Genomic DNA, 21,052 nt, shown 5'->3' with positions numbered 1-21,052 from the left:
GAACTTTTGGAAAGAATATTTCGCCCAGATGGTGCTTGCTGCCATCTAGAAATGAGGAGACTTGCTCAATTTTTCGGGCAAGTGGAACTCTACACGGTGGACCATGTTTAAATGACTTTCGGATTCGTTCCTTGACTGGAATTGAAGGAGAGGCGCTGAGGTAGTAAATGGCGAATGTCGAATTTGGTACGTGGTGCTGGTGCCGTTGAATGTATTTTCCCTAAAATGAGGCACTCCCTGAACAAAAGGGTAGTTTAATCATGTGCAAAAACAACAAAAAACAAAAAATATTGTGTAGTTCATACATGGTTATTAAAAAAATCAATTGAATGAGAAGAAACATTCAATTGTTTTGTCTTCTTAGCTAGTTTCAAAATGGAGTAGAGGAGAGACAGGATTTGTTTTTGTTTCGAAAGGAGACTAATATTCTGAGTTTGTACCGAGTGTCAGAAACTAAAAAACTTAAAATAATAGCCGAGATCAATTGTTTTCATTCTCCCACAATACTATCGGTATGCTTTAAAGACGTCATGAATTCGTTTTTTAAAACCGATTATCTTGGAACTGTGTAGAGGACCAGTGTTACCTTTGTAAAACTTTCTGGATAAAAATTCCAAGTGGTTCTTTGAGTCATCGGTGAGTTATTCAATATTCTATAACGTTTTTTTATTAGTTCATTCAAAAGCTTGCCTTTCTTTCTTATAATATATTGAATCTATCTCAAGTTTTTAACCAGTCATATAGATCATTAGAATTCCCTCTGGAAAATACAGCTTAATGTTTATTGTCATCATGTTTGATATCAGATATATGTATTTATGTAGATTTTTTTTAATCTAAGGAGTTTTTGAGAATGTTATTTATAATTTCAATTCGGTTTAGTGTTCTTTTCATCCCTTATAACGCCGTTTTATGAAATATACCCTAACAGCCAACACTAGCTAACCAATGATCGTATTTATCTAATCCCTACCAAGTGTCAGTATGTGTTAATCCAAATAGTGCTATACCCAAATAGTCCTTACAAAAGACCATAAGTCTAATAAGATTCATTTCATTATTCAAGTTTCGACTTCACAACTTAAAAAAATCGATCTTATTTGAAACTACTAATAATAATATGAAGCAGCGTGAGACTAAACCGAACGTTTTTCAATCATGTAGGAGTTTTTTTCTAATTTAAACTTGTTGTATTACATTTTTATCTGAAAATATATGCTGTTATAGTTGAAAATAAATATCCATAACATACAGTTATAGTAATAAGAATACAAGAAACGTACTTATTGTTCAATGATATCAACAATTTTGAAAGGGCTATAACTCGATTATCAGCGAAATAGTTATTATCGGACTCAACTTTGTAGATAAGGGATCAATTGTTATTGTAGTTCGCAAGAAACGATTATATTGACTGTTCACAAAGTTCGGGCGATATTCAACCTTCCTCTAAGAACAAATAGTGCCAGTTAAAGGCTTCGTATGGCCTGAGCACACCTATGTGTTCTGGTTGAAATCGTAGATAAACAAGTCATTCAGAAACGGATATAAACAAAGTCAATCAAAAGATCAAAAATCACCAAGTGATGTGCTGTTCTTGCAGAGCTGTTCTTGCCACTATGTCGTTTACAGCTCGACCTCCAGTTCCATGGTGACAATCAGCCAATATATGGGATGGCTTTAAGAAAGTTACTTCTTGCTCCTACAATTTTCTCGTCCAAAGTTTTTTTTTGCGTTGGATTGCTTCCTCCTCCCCAGATAGTCTGCACTCCTCAGTTTTTGCTAGAATCATATCATAATGAAGTCTACTGGTGAGATATTTCAAGCCTAACTTAACATATTATGAGCACTAACAGTCTGATTAGACAAGCCAGGTTGCCGATGCATTACGATCCGCACTTGAAGGTTTTTTGATATGTTAGTCAATATATTGACTTTGGGGTGTTGGGTCATTACGTCCATAAAGCTTATTTTTTATCATCCTTCCCCTATATAAGAACCTGTAAACGCTCTGAGGATCTTGCACGATTTTGGGTTTTACACATTACATGATCGAAACAGGGCATTATTATTTTTTGTTGATATAATATTCTTTTCCAGAGATGTGGATTGAAGATGACCTAAAAGAACAACACGATGTTCATTCACTGCAGTCTTTATGCAACTAAGAGCACTTCACACTGGGACGGTGTGTAGAGAGAGACCAGAAACCGTGGCACTTTTCTGGCTATTTCTGGCGGGGCTGTGTGTTTATGCAACAGGGGGCGAATCCCCAGTGCAATTCCCTGGCCCCGCCACCACATCCTACAGATTTTCCCATCTTGTGATAGATTACAAAACTGAAAAAATTTTCGCCGCAGCAACAAACAAGATATTCCAGCTGAATTCGAACCTTGTTTTGGAAAAAATTGTCTCGACAGGTCCACGAAATGACAGCCCACAGTGCCATGCAACCGGATGTGGTAGTTCCGATATCAAACTCTCTTTAATGGACAATTATAATAAAATTTTACTGATAGAACCAGACAGTAGAACATTATTAACTTGTGGTTCTCTTTCTCAAGGTGCTTGTTATAAATATAAATTGAACGATATTGGTACTACCCCAGAGTTTATTTCGATCAGTGTTGCTGCAAATGATGCGAACGCCTCAACTTACGCGTATATCGGGCCTAAAGGTTATAATCTCTGGGGCCGGCCAAATATATTATATGTTGGAACAACTTTTACGAACACCGGCGAATATAGACATGATGTTCCGGCGATAGCAAGTAGAAATTTGGATACACTTGATTATGCAGAGTATTCGTTCAGCAAACAGTCCTTGTTGAACATAGATGTGAAGTATAGAGACCATTTTATTGTCCAGTACATATATGGATTCAATGCAAGTAATTACGCTTATTTTTTGATAGTCCAGAAACAGAGTCATTTACCAGGACAAGAAGAACAAGGATATGTATCAAGATTATCTCGGACGTGTATCAACGATCCAAACTATGACAGCTATACTGAAGTTACCTTGCAATGCGTAGATAACGATCAAAAATATAATCTCGTTCAAGATGCGAAAATTACAAGTGTGGGTAGTGAACTAGCATCAGCCCTTGGGATATCTGTTGGTTCCCATGTGTTAGTAGCCGTTTTCAGACCGTCCAGAGGTATCACAAACGAACCTCAATCTCATTCCGCTCTTTGTATCTATCCTCTTAGAGATATTGAAATTAAGTTTAACGAAAATATTCACATGTGTTTCAATGGCAGTGTTAAGTACAGAAATATGGGCTACGTTTCGGGGCCCATTCAAGACGGTAAATGTCCCAGTAGTGGTACAGCAGGTAATGTTCCTAATTTCTGTGAAGTTGGTTTGAAGATCAGTGGCGCTACACCTATAGTAACATATGCCTCTTTGATATTCCCAAATGTATCCCTATCTGCGGTAGCAACAGCTTCAACAGGTCGGCATGTACTAGCGTTTCTTGGTACTACAGATGGGAGCGTTAAGAAGGTTTTGCTCTCTTCCCAGTTTCCCACAGAGTATGAAGAAATTGTTGTGGATAAAGGACATGCCATCTTACCTGACACCACACTATCACCTTCTGGAGAACATCTATATGTCCTTTCAACTTCTCAGGTAGGATTTTCTTACCATTTATTCAGAATCTGAAACCTAACAAATATTAATAACCAAATTCAGCACCCTTCAAAACTTATATGTACCTCTGTTGCTCAAATTTCTTTTGTTTAAAAATCAACTTCCAATTTCAGATCACGAAAATAAAAGTTGAGCATTGTAGCAGCTATAGCAATTGTTCTTCCTGTTTAGAATCCAAGGATCCTTATTGTGGATGGTGCTCTCTAGAAAAAAAGTAATTTGAATTGGCTTACCTAGAAATCGTAAATTAAATCAACAATATTTCAGATGTACAGTGAAATCGGCTTGTCAAAAAGCCACACACAGCTCTCCTAGGTGGCTATCACTTGGCACTGGTCAACAATGTATAGATTTTGAACAAGTTTATCCAGAACAAATACCAATAACTCAAATGGCCAAAGTGAAACTTATCATCAAAACACTGCCAGATCTCCCAATAGGCGCAAAATATAAATGCGTTTTTGGAAAAGCTGATCCTATAGATGCTGAAGTGAATGAGTATGGTTTAGCTTGTTACACACCAAGTTTATCCCAGAGACCAAGAATCCCATCTAGACAAGACCATACGCTTGTTCCTTTGAGCGTTAGATCCTCGGAGACAAATCAAGATTTTGTGTCCAGAAATTTTGCTTATTACGACTGTTCCAGACATTCAACTTGCAGGGAATGCGTCAGATCTCAGTGGGCATGCAATTGGTGTGTTTACGAAAATAAGTGTTCTCATAATATTTCCAGTTGTCAGCGCACTGTTATAAGCGGTGAAAACGTGAGTGTCTTGAACAAACATTATTTAATTGGTTTATAAGCATTTTTATGATTGGATCACTGTATAGTCAATTTTTTTTTCCAGAACCCAATGCGCCTGTCAAATCATGGTTTCTCTTTTTGTCCGCAATTCAGAAATCGTAATCCCATTCTCTTGCCTAACAATGTTCCAAAAGAAATGAAATTTGAAGTGGAGAACTTACCATATCCACAAGCTGGACATATGGGTTTTCAGTGTATCACCAATATTGAGGGTGCTACAATGTTGGTGCCTGCTCGTGTGGATTCTGGAAAGTATATAATATGTGATAAAACAATGGTAAGCAAAAATGCACAAAATTTAATTTCTTTCACTTCAGGTATGCTGAGATATTTTTCATTTTGTATTTATTTCCAGTATTCATATGAAGCAATCGAGGGAGAATATATAGCAGAGGTTCAAGTTGTTTGGAACAAAAAACACCATATAGATTCAGCAAATGTCACATTATATAAATGCGATATTTTAGGATCGCACAGAGAACACGCTGATTGTTCTTTGTGTGTCACTAGAAATTCAAAATATCATTGTACATGGTGCGGAAATTCATGTTCATACAGGGAAACATGCCTGCAGATACCTCATGTCGAATGTCCACGACCTCGTATAGATATGGTAAATGAAAAATTCTCTTTGATTGAATAAATAATAAACATTGATAATATTTTTCAGATAAAACCTCTTAGTGGCCCTATTGAAGGAGGCACTCTAGTAACAATTGAAGGTAGCAACTTGGGTCTCAAGAAGTCCGATGTTCAAGGCAAAATTCGAATTGGTGATGTTCCATGTACTCTGGTGAATTATGAAGTTTCAGTCAAGATACAGTGTGTCACAGGCCCCTCCAAAAGTGAAAAGACTGTACCAATAATAGTTGGTAACTTAGCAGGTTTCACTGAATCATCTGTAGAGTTCAGTTATAAGGACATTGTTCTGTCAGGAATATACCCATCAATTGGTCCTCAATCAGGAGGAACCCAATTAGCAATAACTGGTCAATACTTGAATATAGGAACCGACATAAAAGCTTACTTGGACAATTATATTTGCACTGTTAATGTTACTCAGGCGTCTAGTTCAAGATTACTCTGTATTACATCAAAGGCAGAGAGGCCAGTCCAGATATCTCGATTGACTCTTAGTATCGACGGTGCTAATAGAACTCTGAGTGGAAATCCATTCAACTATACTTTGGACCCCACAATTATGGAAATAAAACCTTTGACAAGCTTTGCTTCTGGAGGTAGAATGATATTTGTTCATGGTACAAATTTAGACAGCATACAACAACCGGAAATGGAAGTTTTTTTGTATAACAAACCAACAATTCCGTTGAATAAAACTCTTTGTACTGTTCTGAGCGCCATCCAGATGGAATGTCCAAGTCCTTCTGTCTACAGGCAGTTTGTAGAAAGTACGAAGAGTTCTAGGTACCAGAGGTCTCTTCAAAAGCCATCAGCCATGAAAGTAAGGACTATTTACTTTGGGGAAATTTCAAAACTATATTTTTATTTATGATTGATAATTCATTTTGGGTTCCTTTCACAGATGCCTGAAGCTCAACTAGTTCTTAAAGTAGGTTTTGTGATGGATGATGTACAGACAGTTAGAGACTTGGATAAACATTTTCCCAACATAAGGAGTCAGTTGGTCTATGTTGAAGATCCAAAGTTTTTTAAATTCCCAAATGATATTTACTTGTATAAGGGCGAAACTTTGGTCATTGAGGGTGAAAACCTCAATTCTGCCAGTGAAGAGGCTGATGTAGTGGTAACAGTAGGCGATAAACCTTGTAATATAAGTGGATTAGCTTCAGTACAGTTGGTTTGTTATCCTCCAGAGCAACAACCTCAAGATACTGATGAACATGGCATCAAGGTTTGTATAAAGAAATATGACAATAACCTATTTTCTACTATTGTTTATGGTTTTCTTGCAGACTGATACAAATTTACCTCTGGTTGTGGTTAGGGTTGGAAAAAACTTGAGGTTTCCTTTAGGCCATATAAAGTACGACATGTTCAAAAATTTCGCATTTCCCCCTGAAGCAGTAGCTATGATTATAACTGTGTCTATTCTCTTCTTATTTTTCTTTTTGGCTGTTTTGATTGTTTATCGAAGAAAATCAACGCAAGCTGAGAGGGAATATAAAAGGATACAGATACAAATGGACACACTAGAAAGTAATGTTCGCTCTGAGTGCAAATTAGGTAAGGGATAAATGTTTATTACTTCACCTAATTTTGAACTTTTGAAAAGAAAGAAATAATGCTTTTTGTACTAAGAAAAATTAATTTTGTTGTTGATTTCATTATTCAACTTAAATTTCTAGTTATCACTGAATATTCGTGAATATTTGTTTGTTCTAGCATTTGCAGAACTTCAAACTGACATGACTGATCTTACCGCAGATTTAGAGAATTCTGGCATACCCACATTAGATCACACCAACTATGTCATGAAAGTCTTTTTCCCTGGTGTTAGTGATCATCCCATCTTAAATTCTCCCAAGGTTAGTTTTTCATTATTTCTTTTCATTACATAGGTTTCATACAACTTTTTTTAGATTCGTCTCAATGGGCCAAGGACAAACTATGATTCAGCAATGTTGCAATTTGAGCAATTGATAAATAACAAATACTTTGTACTGACATTCATCGAAATTTTAGAATCTCAGAAACTGTTTACCATTCGTGATAAGTAAGTTTTAACAATCTTAGAAGTATATTGCTCAGGTTTACTTACTGACTGTTATTTGCAGAGTAAGCGTTGCCTCACTTCTAATGGTTGTGCTTATGGACAAGATGGAATATGCTACAGATATTCTTAAATGTCTTTTGTTGAGGCTCATTGATAAATCTGTAAATACAAAACATCCACAGTTAATGTTGAGACGAACAGAGAGTGTTGTTGAGAAAATGCTAACTAATTGGATGGCATTATGTATGTATCATTACCTTAAAGAATATGCAGGTGCCTCCCTCTTTCTTCTCTTCAAAGCCATTAAACACCAGATAGAGAAAGGGTTAGTGGATGCTATAACACATGATGCCAGATATTCTTTATCTGAAGAAAGGTTGTTGAGAGAAAATGTGCCCCATAATGTAGTGGTATGTTAATCATGTAAACCCTTTCTATATTCATCATTCATAAGTGTAAATTTCAGACTCTACACATTGTGCAAGATGATTTGGATGAAAAAATTCAATGTAAAGTGTTAGATTGCGATACAATAAGTCAGGTGAAATCAAAGATATTGGATGCTCTATTCAAAAATACTCCATTCTCATTGAGACCGTCGATTTATGAAGTAGATTTAGGTAAGGATAAAATTCATAATCAAGTTAATAGTGGTTTTCACAAAACTTGCCCAACAAAGCATTCTAGTAACATTTTTGAATCTGACATGAACACCATATATTTACAGAATGGAGGCATGGAAGAGGTGGACATTTGACTTTGCAAGATGAGGATCTCACAACGAAAACTATAAATGGTTGGAAAAAACTGAACACACTATCTCATTATGGAGTTAAAGAAAGTGCAGTTATGTCTTTGATATCCAGGCAGAATGATAGCTTTAATAATTGTAAACAGCCATGTCATAACTGTAAGTTGAAATTTTCAGTTAGAAAATAATATTGAGGTATATTGACTCATTTCAATAACTTGGGATACTTTCAGGCGCTAGTGGGATGTATTTCAATAATTCCCAGTCACCTATTATCACCACCAATGGTGATGTTGAAACTGGATCTAACACTAGGCTGTATCACTTAGTGAAACCAATGGATGATCATCAATTCATGAGTAATAAAATGGTTGAAAGAACGCACAAAGCTATTCCAGAAATATTTCTAACACGTCTTCTGTCCACTAAAGGAATTATCCAGAAATTTGTGGATGATTTCTTTTTAACAGTTCTAACCGTCAATGATTCTCTACCTCCAGCTGTGAAATGGTTGTTCGATTTGTTAGATGAGGCTGCTAAGAAACATGGTATACAAGATCCTGAGGTGGTGCATGCTTGGAAATCAAACAGCCTTCCTCTGAGATTTTGGGTTAATTTCATAAAAAATCCAGACTTTATTTTTGATATCAACAAAACTCAAACTTTGGATTCCTGCCTTTCCGTTATAGCACAAACTTTTATGGATTCATGTTCTACCACTGAACACAGATTGGGAAAAGACTCTCCTTCAAACAAACTACTGTTTGCAAAGGTAAGAATTTTCGTAATGGCTTCACTCCGCTTCAGTTGATCCATTCAATAACTTTTGCAGGATATTCCACGCTACAGAAGAATAGTTTCCCAATTTTACAGTGATGTGGCAAAATTACCAACCATTACTGATCAGGAAATGGGATCAGCCATGCAGCAACTGTCGGCTCAACAAGCTGACGAATTTGATACAGTTGCTGCACTGAAAGAACTTTATATTTATGTTACAACCTACAGAGAACAGGTGATTTATGCATAATTGTCATGCCAGACATCAACACTTATAAATTCATGTCTTTTTATGTCCTCAGATAATGGAGGCACTTCATGCGGACATGAATTGTAGGCGGCTTCACTTGGTCTCTCGTCTCCAACAGGTGGCTTATATCCTCGGAGGTGAAGAGAGTTCCATCTGCTGACATCGCCAGTCACCTGATCCTCTGTTGCCCCGATTCCTGGCGCCCTGATTCAATGCACGTTAAAGATGGTATCTCGCTTTGGGGCAAACGTGCCGAAGCCGATGCGTGCGCAAAGGAGCGTCGTTCTGTGATATGGTGCATGATCAGGTGACTGCAAACTGTGATTGGATGTGTACTTATCCTCCAGCTGCTGCAAGTTTCCTTCCTGAGTGCCTCGCTTCCATGAGAAATGAACTTGACGTTGATGGGACAGAAAGTGTATACATGTGGTTTGCACATCAATGTGTGCATTGTTTCAAACACCCTTATTTAAGGAAAAATTTAGTCACTAAAAAGTTCTTTCACATTCAAATTACATTATTTACCGGGTACCTTCAATTTAGTTCCTTCATTTTTATTTTCTTTCGATTAATTGGTTTTTATGTTTTGTGGACTAAATGAAAATGATTCGAAGAATTTGTAGGCATTTGTGCAATTTTTCTCGACTATAGTAAGGCATATAATGGAATCTTTAGAACCTTTGGGGAGTGGGGGGATGCTTGGGTACCCAGGTAGATCGAACGTCAATCACTCTACATGTATTCGACTGACTCAATTATTTTCAGCTTTAATTTCTTCACGTTTTCACCTTTTAGATATATGCAACGTTTAAGTATTATATATTTTCGTACAGCGATTTTTTATCTATGAAATATTTTTTTAAATTTGTCATGGATTTTATTTATCATGGATTTCTCAACTAGTCTTATAAAGTATATTGAATGTATCATCAAATTTCTTTTACTCAATTATTTTTTGGTGTAATACACGAAACCAGTGAATATCCCAGTACCTTTGATTTTTCCATAAACGAAAGCAAATCTAGAACATACTAATGATTTGAATTTTGAGGTGAGGAGGGAAACCTATCAGTTGAACTGAAATATTTTTTTACCTACCCCAAGTCTTTTTCAACCCAAGTTTTTCGAATTAGGAAATTAGAATATCGGTTGTGATGAAATTTTTAAAAATAATTCGATCTTGTGAAGAACAATTTTTCTCTAAAAAGTCCATTTTAGCTAAATTTTATAATTATGGAGAGGGGTAGTTCATGTGTGTGCTGTGTAGGTGAAAAAAGAATAGATTCCTCCATATGAATTCGTTTTAGAATTGAAGACAAAACCAGTATACATTTTCAGATAAACTAAATGAACACATGCCACAATTAATGTATAATAAATATATGAACAATATTTTTAGCTCTTGTTGTTACATAAATATAGATACTTTATAAGATAGTGTTTTTTATATCTCAGTCGTTTATATGATTATTATAGTGATATGAGCCGGAACTTGATTAATGTCGAATTTGTCTTCAAGTCCATTGATTTGTACTATTTACAGAATGTGCCATTACTCAAACCAATATATTTGGCCATTTTACTTCGAGCATAATCAATTACTTACAAAACTCAGTGTTTCCACTATTTTTATTTCAATTTACTTCTAAGGCTCGTTCTGTAATAATGTTGAAATAAGCATAATTTTAACTTAATTTTTGTAAATACATGTGCATATAGATTATTATATTGGATTTAAGAAAGCATTTATGACACCTTGGTTGAATTTCAATATCCTGTTGATAGCTCGTGAAAAATATTCAACATCTATATTTTTCATTAGATAGCGAATATTGCAATTCTATCTCAAAATTTCGAATATTATTTAGTAGGTGGATTTTTGACCCTATTCCATTAATTTTGAAATTTTAGTAATGTGATCGTGAATTATAATTACTGATGCTTTTTTGTATAAAAGTGTACTTGTTTAGTGATATTTTTTTACTCTATTAAAACATGTATTCCAAATGGCTTTTTTTTCCATCGAAATCTAGGTTTTTTGGTAAATATAATATACACCCTAGGTGTATGCAGGTATTCACATAGCTCTCTGTATTTTCGTACGGTAAAATGAAATTGCTATGAAAAACTTTTCATCTTATTCAATTAATGACAATAAATCATGTTCCTGGTTTAAATTTTTTGCGAAATTTTGATGTGAATAAGTGCGCGAAAAATTATTAAGTTTTTCTGACCGGGCTCAAATTGATCTGCGGTTTTTTTTATAGTTGAAAAGCCGTGGCTGGATTGGTCTGTACTGATTATAATATATAAAGCAAAGATCTATAATCTTTGATATAAAACATCTAAGAATAGTTCATTGAAATTAATACATGAAGATTCAGGCCCGGATCTAGGGAGTGGGCTAGCGGGACATTTGCCCAGGGTGCTGAAATTGTAGTATGATTGTAAAATATTTTTTTTGAAAATAATTTGAATTGATGAATGATTAACCAATCTAATTATCATATTCATCTCAACCCCTTGAGGGGGTGCCATTTTTGCTCCGGTTGGAAAAAATTGTAGATCCGGGACTGTGAAGTTTTTAATAGTTAATGGCTTGATTTTCTGTTTTACGAATTAGGGTCGGTAGAACTCTACACCGGCTGATTTCTTTCAAAAAATGACTCGCGGAAGGGAGTTGAACTTTCTTCCAAAAATGAACTAGTGTCAACTATGAAGGGTAGTGTCAAAGTAGTAGTAGTGTCAACAAATTTTTTAAATGATCTAACCTCACAAAATAAATTGATTCTATTTTGATATTTTCAAATTATAGTATGGAATTCAATTTTTTTGTTTTATCTCCATCATTTTTATAGAATATGGACAAAGAGAGTGATCATGATAAAACCTCTTTTTGGAAGAAAAATGCTAGAACTGTACCTGGGAGGTAAAAGGATGCAATTTTGCTAACAGAACTAACATTTACATTAGTGAAATATTTGTTCATAGGCCTAGTCCCAAAAAAGAAGTGAAGCCTTCAGTTAAGTCCAAACAAAGTGGGAGTACTTCTTTCCAGGATTTTCAAGCATCCGTTAGTGATGCTTGGGAAATAGATGATGATGACTTCTGTATCGTTTCAGGTCTTGAGAGTAAGTGTGGACAGTTACACAAATATTATGTAAATATCAATATATTTAGAGAGGAGATATTCTCCCCAAACTTTCTTCATGTTATGAAATTTGGGTTTCATTTCACAGGTACAAAAATTTCGAAAAAAGTATCAGAGTCAGCTGCCATAAATGTTCTGAACAGCCATCGTTTTATTTCTGACTCTGGATTACCTGAAAAGCCAGTTGCTACCATTACTCCCACTACTTCTGATAGTTTAGAATCCACGAGAGGCAGTCCTTTTCCTGGTAGACCTCAACAGATGAGATGTAGAAATATGCCTCAGGATGAGGATAATGAGTCAAAGCTGAAACGCTTTGAGATATATTTGTCTAACACTCCTACTTTACAAGGGTTATGTGAACTTAGTTGGTCTGGTATTCCTGTCAAGGTGAGTAGGATATATTCTGAAAAAGATACACAAATTAGGTTTTCGATAAATTTACATCTAATATGTATCATTACCTTAGAAGTATTCAATGTATGATCATCAGCATCAGATATGAATAATTTCTCATCATCATCAGGAGAAATAAAATGTTTCTTTCTTAGGTGAGACCAATTGTATGGCGTTTGTTATCAGGATACCTTCCAATGAATTTGGAACGTCGAAACAATGTGTTAGAACGAAAGAGACAAGATTATTGGAGTTTAGTGAACAAATATTACTATGCAGATCATGATGAAAATGAGCGCGATATAAAGCATCAAATAAACATTGATGTACCTAGGATGAATCCAACAGTCCCTCTTTTTCAACAGAAGACTGTTCAGGCTATTTTTGAAAGGATTTTATTCATTTGGTCTACCCGTCATCCAGCTTCAGGTTATGTGCAGGGTATAAACGATTTGGTTACACCATTCTATGTTGTCTTCTTACAAGAGTATATTCCTAGTAACCAACTTTTTGAAACTTTTAATGTCGATACACTCAGTGAAGAGGCATTGAAGATTATTGAGGCTGACTCATTTTGGTGCTTATCTAAGTTTCTTGATGGCATTCAAGACAATTATGTATTTGCTCAAATTGGTATTCAAAAAAAAGTTCTTCAACTTGAAGAGCTCATTACTAGAGTAGATGAAACTTTACATCGCCACTTAAAATCACACAATGTTAGCTATTTACAGTTTTCATTTAGATGGTTAAACAATCTTTTAACCCGTGAGCTTCCTTTAAGATGTACTATAAGATTGTGGGATACATACTTGGCAGAGAGTGATAATTTTGCTTCATTTCAGTTGTATGTTTGTGCAGCTTTCTTGTTATATTGGAAGGAAGATTTGATGCGTCAAAATGATTTTCAGGGACTTTTGATATTGCTACAAAATCTGCCTACTCAGGTTTGGTCAAGTTCTCAAGTTAGTTTATTGGTAGCTGAAGCATACAAATTAAAGTACATGTTCGCAGATGCTCCAAATCATCTTCAAAGTAATAGAGCAGAAAGTTGACTAGTTTAATTATATGTTTTTTAAGGTGAATTTTTTTAAAGTTTTGTTATGTGAATATTGGACTTGAAATATTTTTATAAATCGATATGCAAATGTGATTCAAAATATTTACTCAAATAAAATACTTTCAACTTGGAAAAATTCCTATTCATACTCTTACTAAACCAATTTCAATATAAAGAAAAATTTCCAGATATTCGAAATGCAGACCCTCGCATAACGCACCACATACTATAGTGAAATTTTAACTGACGGGACAAAAAATCATATAATTCGCCGGCACATCTAATAACTTGGAAATCAAAGAAAACGAGTCTCATCCTCAATTTCCGCGCTTCCCATCAATAGAGAATTAATTGATTTCTAAATACCAAATATAGCTAATGGCTGAAGACAACAAAATAACGAGAGGTTAGAATTTTGGCCAAAAGTTTGGTGGTATAATTTTTAGTTTAAAAGGGGGTTACAGTGCACTGTGACCCTAAAGTCCATTGTGCCCCCCATCAGAGCTCTCTTCTCACCACTGCGCTATCTTCAGATCTCTAATGAGGGGAGTACTCCCCCTATGAAAAATAGCTATATCCGACCTTCTGAGATCCAGATACATTTCGGATCTCACAATTATAAAATTTCGAAGGAACTCTTCGGAGTCATTCATGCATATTTGCATTTTCCTATACTACAGAAAAATTCTGGACCATTAGGGGGCGTATAAGCTCCTTTATGGCAGGTGTATTGGCTTCTACGCTGAATCCCGATAGACCGGGAAACCAGACTAAAGGCCTAGTTGTTCTCTCTGCTTTGTGACGATCTCTCAAAGCTTCAATACCAGCTTGACTATCAGAATGGATTACATCCTTGATAGTTTTTTTTCAGGTTTATATTTGCACATGGATTACAAGTATTCCTGCTTGAAAGACACTCGAGCAGGAGCCTTTAATGATAGTGCGCACGTGGTGCTTGCCCCATATATTCCCGCGCCTGTCGAGGTTTAATTTTTTTTTTAATTTTTGGTAGCCTCCCTTTCCATTACATCACTAGGTAGTATCGCTGATGAGCTGTAATGAGTTCCTCTAGTAGTGTGAATTCTTAGCCGGTATAGGATACCGTTGCCCGGGGTGTACCAACGAGGAGGTAATTCACACACACACCCCTTATCTTTACTTGATTTTAATGTTTCATCATCAGTCTTTATTTCGGTGCTAAGTTCAGTTTTTTTGATAATTATTTTTTCCATATGGATTTGGACCTTAAGTGAGCCAAATTTCTTCAATTCAATCCAAAATATCAAAAAAACACAAACCGATAAAAGCATTTTCAAGTAACTGCTATCAAAATGTCGAAAAAAATTCAAGAGCCGTCAGAATATAATGTTCTAGTTCATAGCAGTGTTGCACCCACACATATGATAATATTTTTGAAAGCATTAAACGCCAATAATCATCAGCTACCAAAAATAATTTATCAGCAAAAACGAAATCTACTTCTGGTCCATTACACGATTATCTGGAGATATTAATAACGAAGTAGGTTACCTACTAATTACCGTCGTGATTATTAATTATTCATGAGGACTGAGAGATTCAATCTAGAGAATACCTTGTTGTAAACAACTCGACAACAGTTGTTTTTATCACTAAACGCATAGCTTGCGCCCGAAGAACGTTTACGAGTCGCCAAGACTGAAGTTGTATACGGAAGATTTTCGAGTTTGTCAAGAGTTCACACAAATGACGGCTGGTAAACCCAAAATTGGTGCTTATCGCGTTGTGATTTCCAAAAAACTAGGTGAAACTCAATAATGACCGTTCAAAGTACAATGGTGGAAGGCTGGTGTATTTTTTTCCTAGTTATTTCCAGTTGTCAAATTGTTTTTCCACAAGGTAAGTCAGATATTCTTTTATATGACAACTTATATTTACGGTTATGCTTCATTTATATCACTAGATATAATTATTTCTGAATTCAGGTATAGCTACGTCATAGATGTTGATCTCTAGTCAAATTATCGGCGCAACTATTGAAACTCGTATTCTTGTGTTTCTATAATCCGCGCGACTTCCGAGAATGATAGGTCAAATTTTAATGATACATCAAACATTTTTGATCAATAATAAATTATTTTTCAGACTTCACCAAGGCAGCAATTAAGTCTTGTGACTTAATAGCTGCCTTGGTTGCACTGAGAAGAAATAACTAGGGTGAACAGTTCCCTTTGTGTGTTATTTCCTACTTGTTTCACATAATAATCCATGTACTGCCGTTCATTCACCCGGTATGGTTGAATACTCAATGTCTACTACATAAAGTCCTATGACTTAATTATTATCACCTACTTTAACCACCTATAACCTCAGATTGAAATGGAAAATAAATAAGAACTACATTCTATAAAGTCGAATTCGATAAGTTATTTTAGATGTATGAAAAAAATTTTGCTGTAAAAGATATTAGGATATGTTCAATCATATCTCTACATGATGTAGACGCTGGAGAAAAGGTTCAAGGTTTGAAATAGTGGAAGTTAAAGGTCAACGTATATTTTTATTTTTATAAAGCTTCCAAAATATGTATTAAAGTTATCGAAATACACTATATGTATATCCTATGGTAGAACCTTGATATGGGAGTTGAGATGACCTCTTCAAAGGTAATTTTGTGATCAGCGCAGGTACTCGTTTCAAACTATTCATCATCATGAAGTAGATAACCACCGAAAATTTTATAATGTTTTGCAGTAGCGTGCGATAAAAATTTAAGTTTATATTTTTTTCAGTTGGAAATTCGTGTTTTATAAGGAATACAGGAACACGAGGAATCTGTAAAATATCGTCCGACTGCCCTGCAGCAGAAGGACAAGCGAGGAATGGAATTGATCCAACAGTATGCGGCTATTTTCAGCTGACTACTCCTATTGTTTGCTGTGAAAAAAATGAATTTGAAGACGGAGAGTATCAGTCACCCTCTAGGCCTCTTTATCAGCGACCAAGACCTAGTAACACATTTTCTAGCGAAGAAAATGACAATAAATTTTCCAACAGCCAGGACAACGGCATATTTTTTAGTGGAAATAAAGAATTCGAATCTGTATCTTCGAATGTTAATACTTTCCAGTTATATCCGGAGGATTCTGTTGTGAACTATGGAAATGGCGATTCTATTATTTATCCTAATGATATCGAGTCAAATAGCAATAATAACGTCGTGCTAAGGAAGAGTGAGGCAAGTAAGTAAGTGTATGGCAAGTATCATGTGGAAAGTATTCCCGATTTTGAAAATAAATTCATATCTACCATACCATAATTACCTTAGACATTTTTCATTATACCTAGTGGAAGTTTAACAACTTTAATTCGATTTTGGTCTGAATTTTTCTAGAGTGTTTGAATTACACAAAACCTTTCAATGAAGTTGTTCAGGCAATTCCACTCCTGACAGAAACAGAAGTTGTTAATGTGAACGTGGAGAAATGTAACAACAATGGAGTTCCGTTGATTGTTGGAGGTGAACCGGCAAGACCAGGGGAATTTCCGTTCATGGTAAGAGCAAATATACAGGGCAGTACTCAGAGTTATCTGTTGTACGATGCTTTCTGGCCCCTAACTATTTTCACTGAAGAAATTCTTCAAACCCTAAATTTTCTCTTCAGGCAGCACTTGGTTTTTACGTCGACAATGCTATTGATTGGCGCTGTGGTGGAACGCTCATAAGTGAACGTTTCGTTGTCACTGCAGCACACTGCACTTATTCTAGAGATGCGTAAGTATTATACTAGAGAAAAAAATATCTCAAGCCATTCAGTTGAATAATATTGGACTATTATTTCGCCAATCCATTTTCTTGAGTTTACTTTTATTTCAGAGGTTCTCCAAAAGTAGTAAGGTTGGGTGAGATAGATTTAACAAAATCTTCCGGAAGACGAAGCCGCTTCGACTTCAATGTAGCTCATATAATAGCACATCCAGACTATAACTATCCTCTCAGATATAACGACATAGCCTTGATAGAACTCGATAGAGATGTGAGTTTTACTGATTATATTCGTCCTGCCTGCTTATATACAAGTACTCATATAGAGCAGACACAATCAGTTGCAACAGGTTATGGCAAAAATGAATTCGCAGCCTCAGAAAACATCAATAAATTGATGAAAGTTGTCTTACACATATATAAAAACGAAAAATGTGCACAAACCTTTGGCAGTGACAAAAGAAGTCTTCCTAGGGGTATTATCCAGAGTATGCTTTGTGCAGGGGATATAAAAGGCGGACATGATACATGCCAAGTGAGTCCTTCTCTATTTACAAATAGCATTAAGATAAAATGAATATTTTCCCAGGGAGATTCCGGTGGACCTTTGTTAATCACGAAAAAGAGTAATAAATGCAAGTTTTTCCTTGTTGGAATAACTTCATTCGGAAAATCCTGTGGAGAGGCTAACACTGCAGCTGTCTACACGAAAGTATCAGCTTATATAGATTGGATAGAGGCCATGGTATGGCCTTAGCTGCATGGAGAATTATCCACAAATTAATTAATCTGTCGCAAATATTTTTACACTGTTTCCAATTATCAGAGAAAAGTTGATGAACAACATGGCATTTTCAATTCTCTGAGGAAACATTACATATGTACTTCATCTTGAACTTGAAACTAGTTATTTTGAATTAATTTTCATTATGGAGGAGTACCTCTGAAGCACCGAATGTCTTGTCAGTTGTCCATTTTGATAACATCAGTGCATCTGAAATGTTTACAATTTTGAGGTGCCAAGATTTCTCCAATGTGCAGATTTTGTTTTCTACTGGTATACACTAACAGTGAATTGACCCATTCCATCAAAGAATTGGATTATTAAATAACATTACAATAAAGGTAATGTCGATATTATCAGAATATAAAATTTCTCTGTATTAAGAAAATATTCTACGAAACAAGAAGTTCAGATACAGTATTAATATGCTTCACTTTTCTTTCTTGGTTCTAGCAAAGAGTAACTTGAGAGTTGATTTTTGGTTCTAGTCACTTTTGGTCAGTATGAGTTCAAACAAATACATGTTCAAAAATCTCAGTGAGAATAAATATATTACTCAATTTTGTATAATAACACACATGGAACTTCTATTAACTATTGAAAATATGTTCCCAAACTCTCTGCCGATATATACATATATGTATTATGAAAGAATAAGAACTTCCATTAAGTGGATATCAAGGAATTTTTCCACACTATTGCCTTTCTGCATCAATATTTTTTTTGTGAGTGAATAGTTATTTGAATATAAATTAATACGAATATTTCCAAATAAAGCATATAAAAAAGACTAGATTTTGTCCCATCACAGAATTTATTGTGTGAAAATAAAAAAAGCAGATTCCACTCAATAATTTTAACAGATCCTTTTTCCCTGACTTTTTCCACAACTGTGCCTTCAGATAATTTACTATATAAAGTGTTGTTAAATGGGTTTTGCGAAAAAAAATAAACTAACCAAATACACATATATATCTTTCTACTGGGTTTGTTAATAGAAATTTTCACTTTACTCATCCCGCACTAGAACTGATTACAGGCAGGTTAATTTTCGAAAATTGAAATAAAAATAATAAAACAACAATAAGAACTGGATAATTATTAAAAATTTCCTGCTGAATATTTTGTAGATTGAGATAAGCATATTTTAATCAAAAAGTAAGTATAAAATCTTTGATTTTTGTTTTAATGTTTGTAAGAGATGTATGTACGGTACATGATTAGGGATTGAACCATTATCCTACATCGACGTTTCTGACATATATCTAGAAAAATATCGATATTTCATTATAGGTATATCTTTCAAGTACAATAAGGATAAGAAAAAATTTCCAAATAAATGCTCGAAAATAAAATATAGAAACAATTTTCTATGACATAGCAAAGAGGACAAAGTATTCTGTCATCTAATCTGTGATATAAAAATGTATGGTGTACTATGATGATTTGTGGAGTATATATATAATCACTATTTGGTTCTAAAAATTTTACAGAAAAATCTGAGTGATGCCAAAAAAATTTGCTACTGAAAACCCCAAAGCAGCCGCTTCTAGGGAAAGAAAGAAAAATGCGAAAGATGCAGAAATCGCCAAGAAACAGAAGGCTGCTGAGGATGCTGCTTGGAAAGATGAAGATAAACAAGTTCTGAAAAAGCTACAAAGGAAGGTATAGTTAGATATGTGACCCTAATAGATCTTTCCCTATTCCCTAACCTAACCTAATGTGTGCTTGATCACAACAGATGTACCAATTTTGTTTCGACCTATTGTACGTGTCATGATGTCTTATTGATTATGATGTACTCAAGGGCCATTTGAGCCTTAACTGATACAAAAGAAGGTAGTTTATATTAGGCATATATTTTACCATGATGCATCATTAGGTTAAACAGAAAGAACCATCATTACTCGTCATAAGATTCTCCTAAGAAATGTTCTATTTTCATAATTAATTCCTGCACGTTAATCGATTGCCCTTTCTTGTAGAAAATACTATGCCTTATTGCAATTTATTTCATGACAAATTAAACTAGTTGAATGAAATGTTAGGTATTTTTTCAAATAGAGGGACCTTTCTAAAAAACCTTAAATTGTGATTCGGATATAATGAACTTATGTAACATTTGCAGCTTTTTTGTCATTGTGCATCTACAAGTTTGCTGATTCTGCAACTTACGAAATTAAAATGGTTATAGGAAGAATTAGAAAAGAAGAAACAACAGCAACTTGAAAGGAAGGCAGAAGCAAAAGCATTGTTAGAAAAGGAAATGATTTCAATAAAACCGAACAAGCCACAGCCCTCTGCTAAAGTCACCCGTGCACAAATTGGCCAAATAAAAACTGTATCTAATAAAAAAGAAGAGGGAAAAGTGGAAACTCATCTAGAAACACCTTTAACAGAGAATATCAACAGATTGACCGTTGATGGAGAGGAAGCAAGAAGTGTGACAGAAGCTATAGCTGTTCTGAGGTATGTTGAATCGATAGATCTTGTATTGTCATCATCTGAAGTAGGCAAATACAATGTAGATTGTCAATCTGAAGATATGTGGGATATTTTCAATTTACAATAATGGGATAATAGATTAATTCAAAGTATATTGTTTCAGTTCTGAACTCAAAGACATTGATTTACACCCTGAAAAACGTATGAAAGCAGCTTACAATGCATTTGAAGAAAGAAGACTAAGTGAACTCAAAATAGAGCATCCTTCCTTACGACTGTCGCAGCTTAAGCAAATGATTTTCAAAGAATGGCAAAAATCACCAGAAAACCCACTAAATTCAAATAATTAATTTATGCTATAATTCCAATTTATAGGTCTTTTCTTACTTTGTTCCAAATATCTCAGTGCTCATGCTGTATTGAGGTAATTTGTTAGAAAACATTTCTTATGTTGAATTAATCGAATTATATGTTCGAATTGTTGAAGTGAAATTTTACCTTGATTTGAGCAGACAATAAAAAATACATTTGTAAAA

At 34.8% G+C, this 21,052-nt stretch overlaps 4 protein-coding genes and 1 long non-coding RNA gene across 8 annotated transcripts; 4 read left to right on the top strand and 1 right to left on the bottom strand.

The window, feature by feature from the left end:
- On the top strand, positions 1-10,945 carry LOC123322450 (plexin-B). Of its 2 annotated transcripts, none has more exons than XM_044910435.1 (17): positions 1-636; positions 2,101-3,634; positions 3,769-3,869; positions 3,923-4,421; positions 4,506-4,739; positions 4,818-5,075; positions 5,133-5,924; positions 6,006-6,335; positions 6,397-6,667; positions 6,827-6,969; positions 7,024-7,157; positions 7,219-7,567; positions 7,624-7,777; positions 7,885-8,067; positions 8,142-8,680; positions 8,741-8,923; positions 8,991-10,945. In XM_044910435.1, exons 2-17 carry the CDS (start codon positions 2,159-2,161, stop codon positions 9,096-9,098), a joined length of 5,754 nt encoding a protein of 1,917 aa, XP_044766370.1. In that variant the 5' UTR covers positions 1-636; positions 2,101-2,158; the 3' UTR covers positions 9,099-10,945. The 2 variants fall into 2 exon arrangements, with proteins under 2 accessions (XP_044766370.1, XP_044766371.1); XM_044910436.1 differs by lacking the exon at positions 1-636 and adding an exon at positions 1,669-1,811.
- On the bottom strand, positions 1,179-7,556 carry LOC123322451. Of its 2 annotated transcripts, none has more exons than XR_006539116.1 (6): positions 7,415-7,556; positions 7,203-7,316; positions 4,624-4,707; positions 3,721-3,858; positions 3,579-3,670; positions 1,179-1,782 (listed from the first exon to the last, which is right to left on the bottom strand). It is a non-coding gene; the product is annotated as an uncharacterized LOC123322451 (long non-coding RNA). The 2 variants fall into 2 exon arrangements; XR_006539114.1 differs by having other exon boundaries at positions 3,579-3,663.
- A 685-nt stretch (positions 10,946-11,630) lies between the features above and the next one.
- LOC123321941 (TBC1 domain family member 22B) lies at positions 11,631-13,678 on the top strand. The gene is made up of 4 exons (XM_044909752.1): positions 11,631-11,867; positions 11,930-12,069; positions 12,178-12,479; positions 12,641-13,678. The coding sequence occupies exons 1-4, from the start codon at positions 11,800-11,802 to the stop codon at positions 13,535-13,537; spliced, it is 1,407 nt and encodes a 468-aa protein (XP_044765687.1). The 5' UTR covers positions 11,631-11,799; the 3' UTR covers positions 13,538-13,678.
- A 1,194-nt stretch (positions 13,679-14,872) lies between these two features.
- On the top strand, positions 14,873-18,861 carry LOC123322192 (serine protease snake-like). Its single transcript, XM_044910064.1, has 6 exons — positions 14,873-15,420; positions 16,314-16,763; positions 16,916-17,076; positions 17,187-17,296; positions 17,399-17,822; positions 17,877-18,861. The coding sequence occupies exons 1-6, from the start codon at positions 15,339-15,341 to the stop codon at positions 18,042-18,044; spliced, it is 1,395 nt and encodes a 464-aa protein (XP_044765999.1). The 5' UTR covers positions 14,873-15,338; the 3' UTR covers positions 18,045-18,861.
- A 513-nt stretch (positions 18,862-19,374) lies between these two features.
- On the top strand, positions 19,375-21,052 carry LOC123322195 (coiled-coil domain-containing protein 124). 2 transcript variants are annotated; one of them, XM_044910067.1, is made up of 4 exons: positions 19,375-19,502; positions 19,564-19,736; positions 20,266-20,540; positions 20,680-21,052. In XM_044910067.1, exons 2-4 carry the CDS (start codon positions 19,578-19,580, stop codon positions 20,864-20,866), a joined length of 621 nt encoding a protein of 206 aa, XP_044766002.1. In that variant the 5' UTR covers positions 19,375-19,502; positions 19,564-19,577; the 3' UTR covers positions 20,867-21,052. The 2 variants fall into 2 exon arrangements, with proteins under 2 accessions (XP_044766002.1, XP_044766003.1); XM_044910068.1 differs by having other exon boundaries at positions 19,392-19,497.

Source organism: Coccinella septempunctata, chromosome X, assembly GCF_907165205.1.
Source record: "Coccinella septempunctata chromosome X, icCocSept1.1, whole genome shotgun sequence".
NCBI lineage: Eukaryota > Metazoa > Arthropoda > Insecta > Coleoptera > Coccinellidae > Coccinella > Coccinella septempunctata.
Note: the sequence above shows the minus strand (reverse complement) of the source record. Positions and strands in the feature narration are given on the sequence as shown.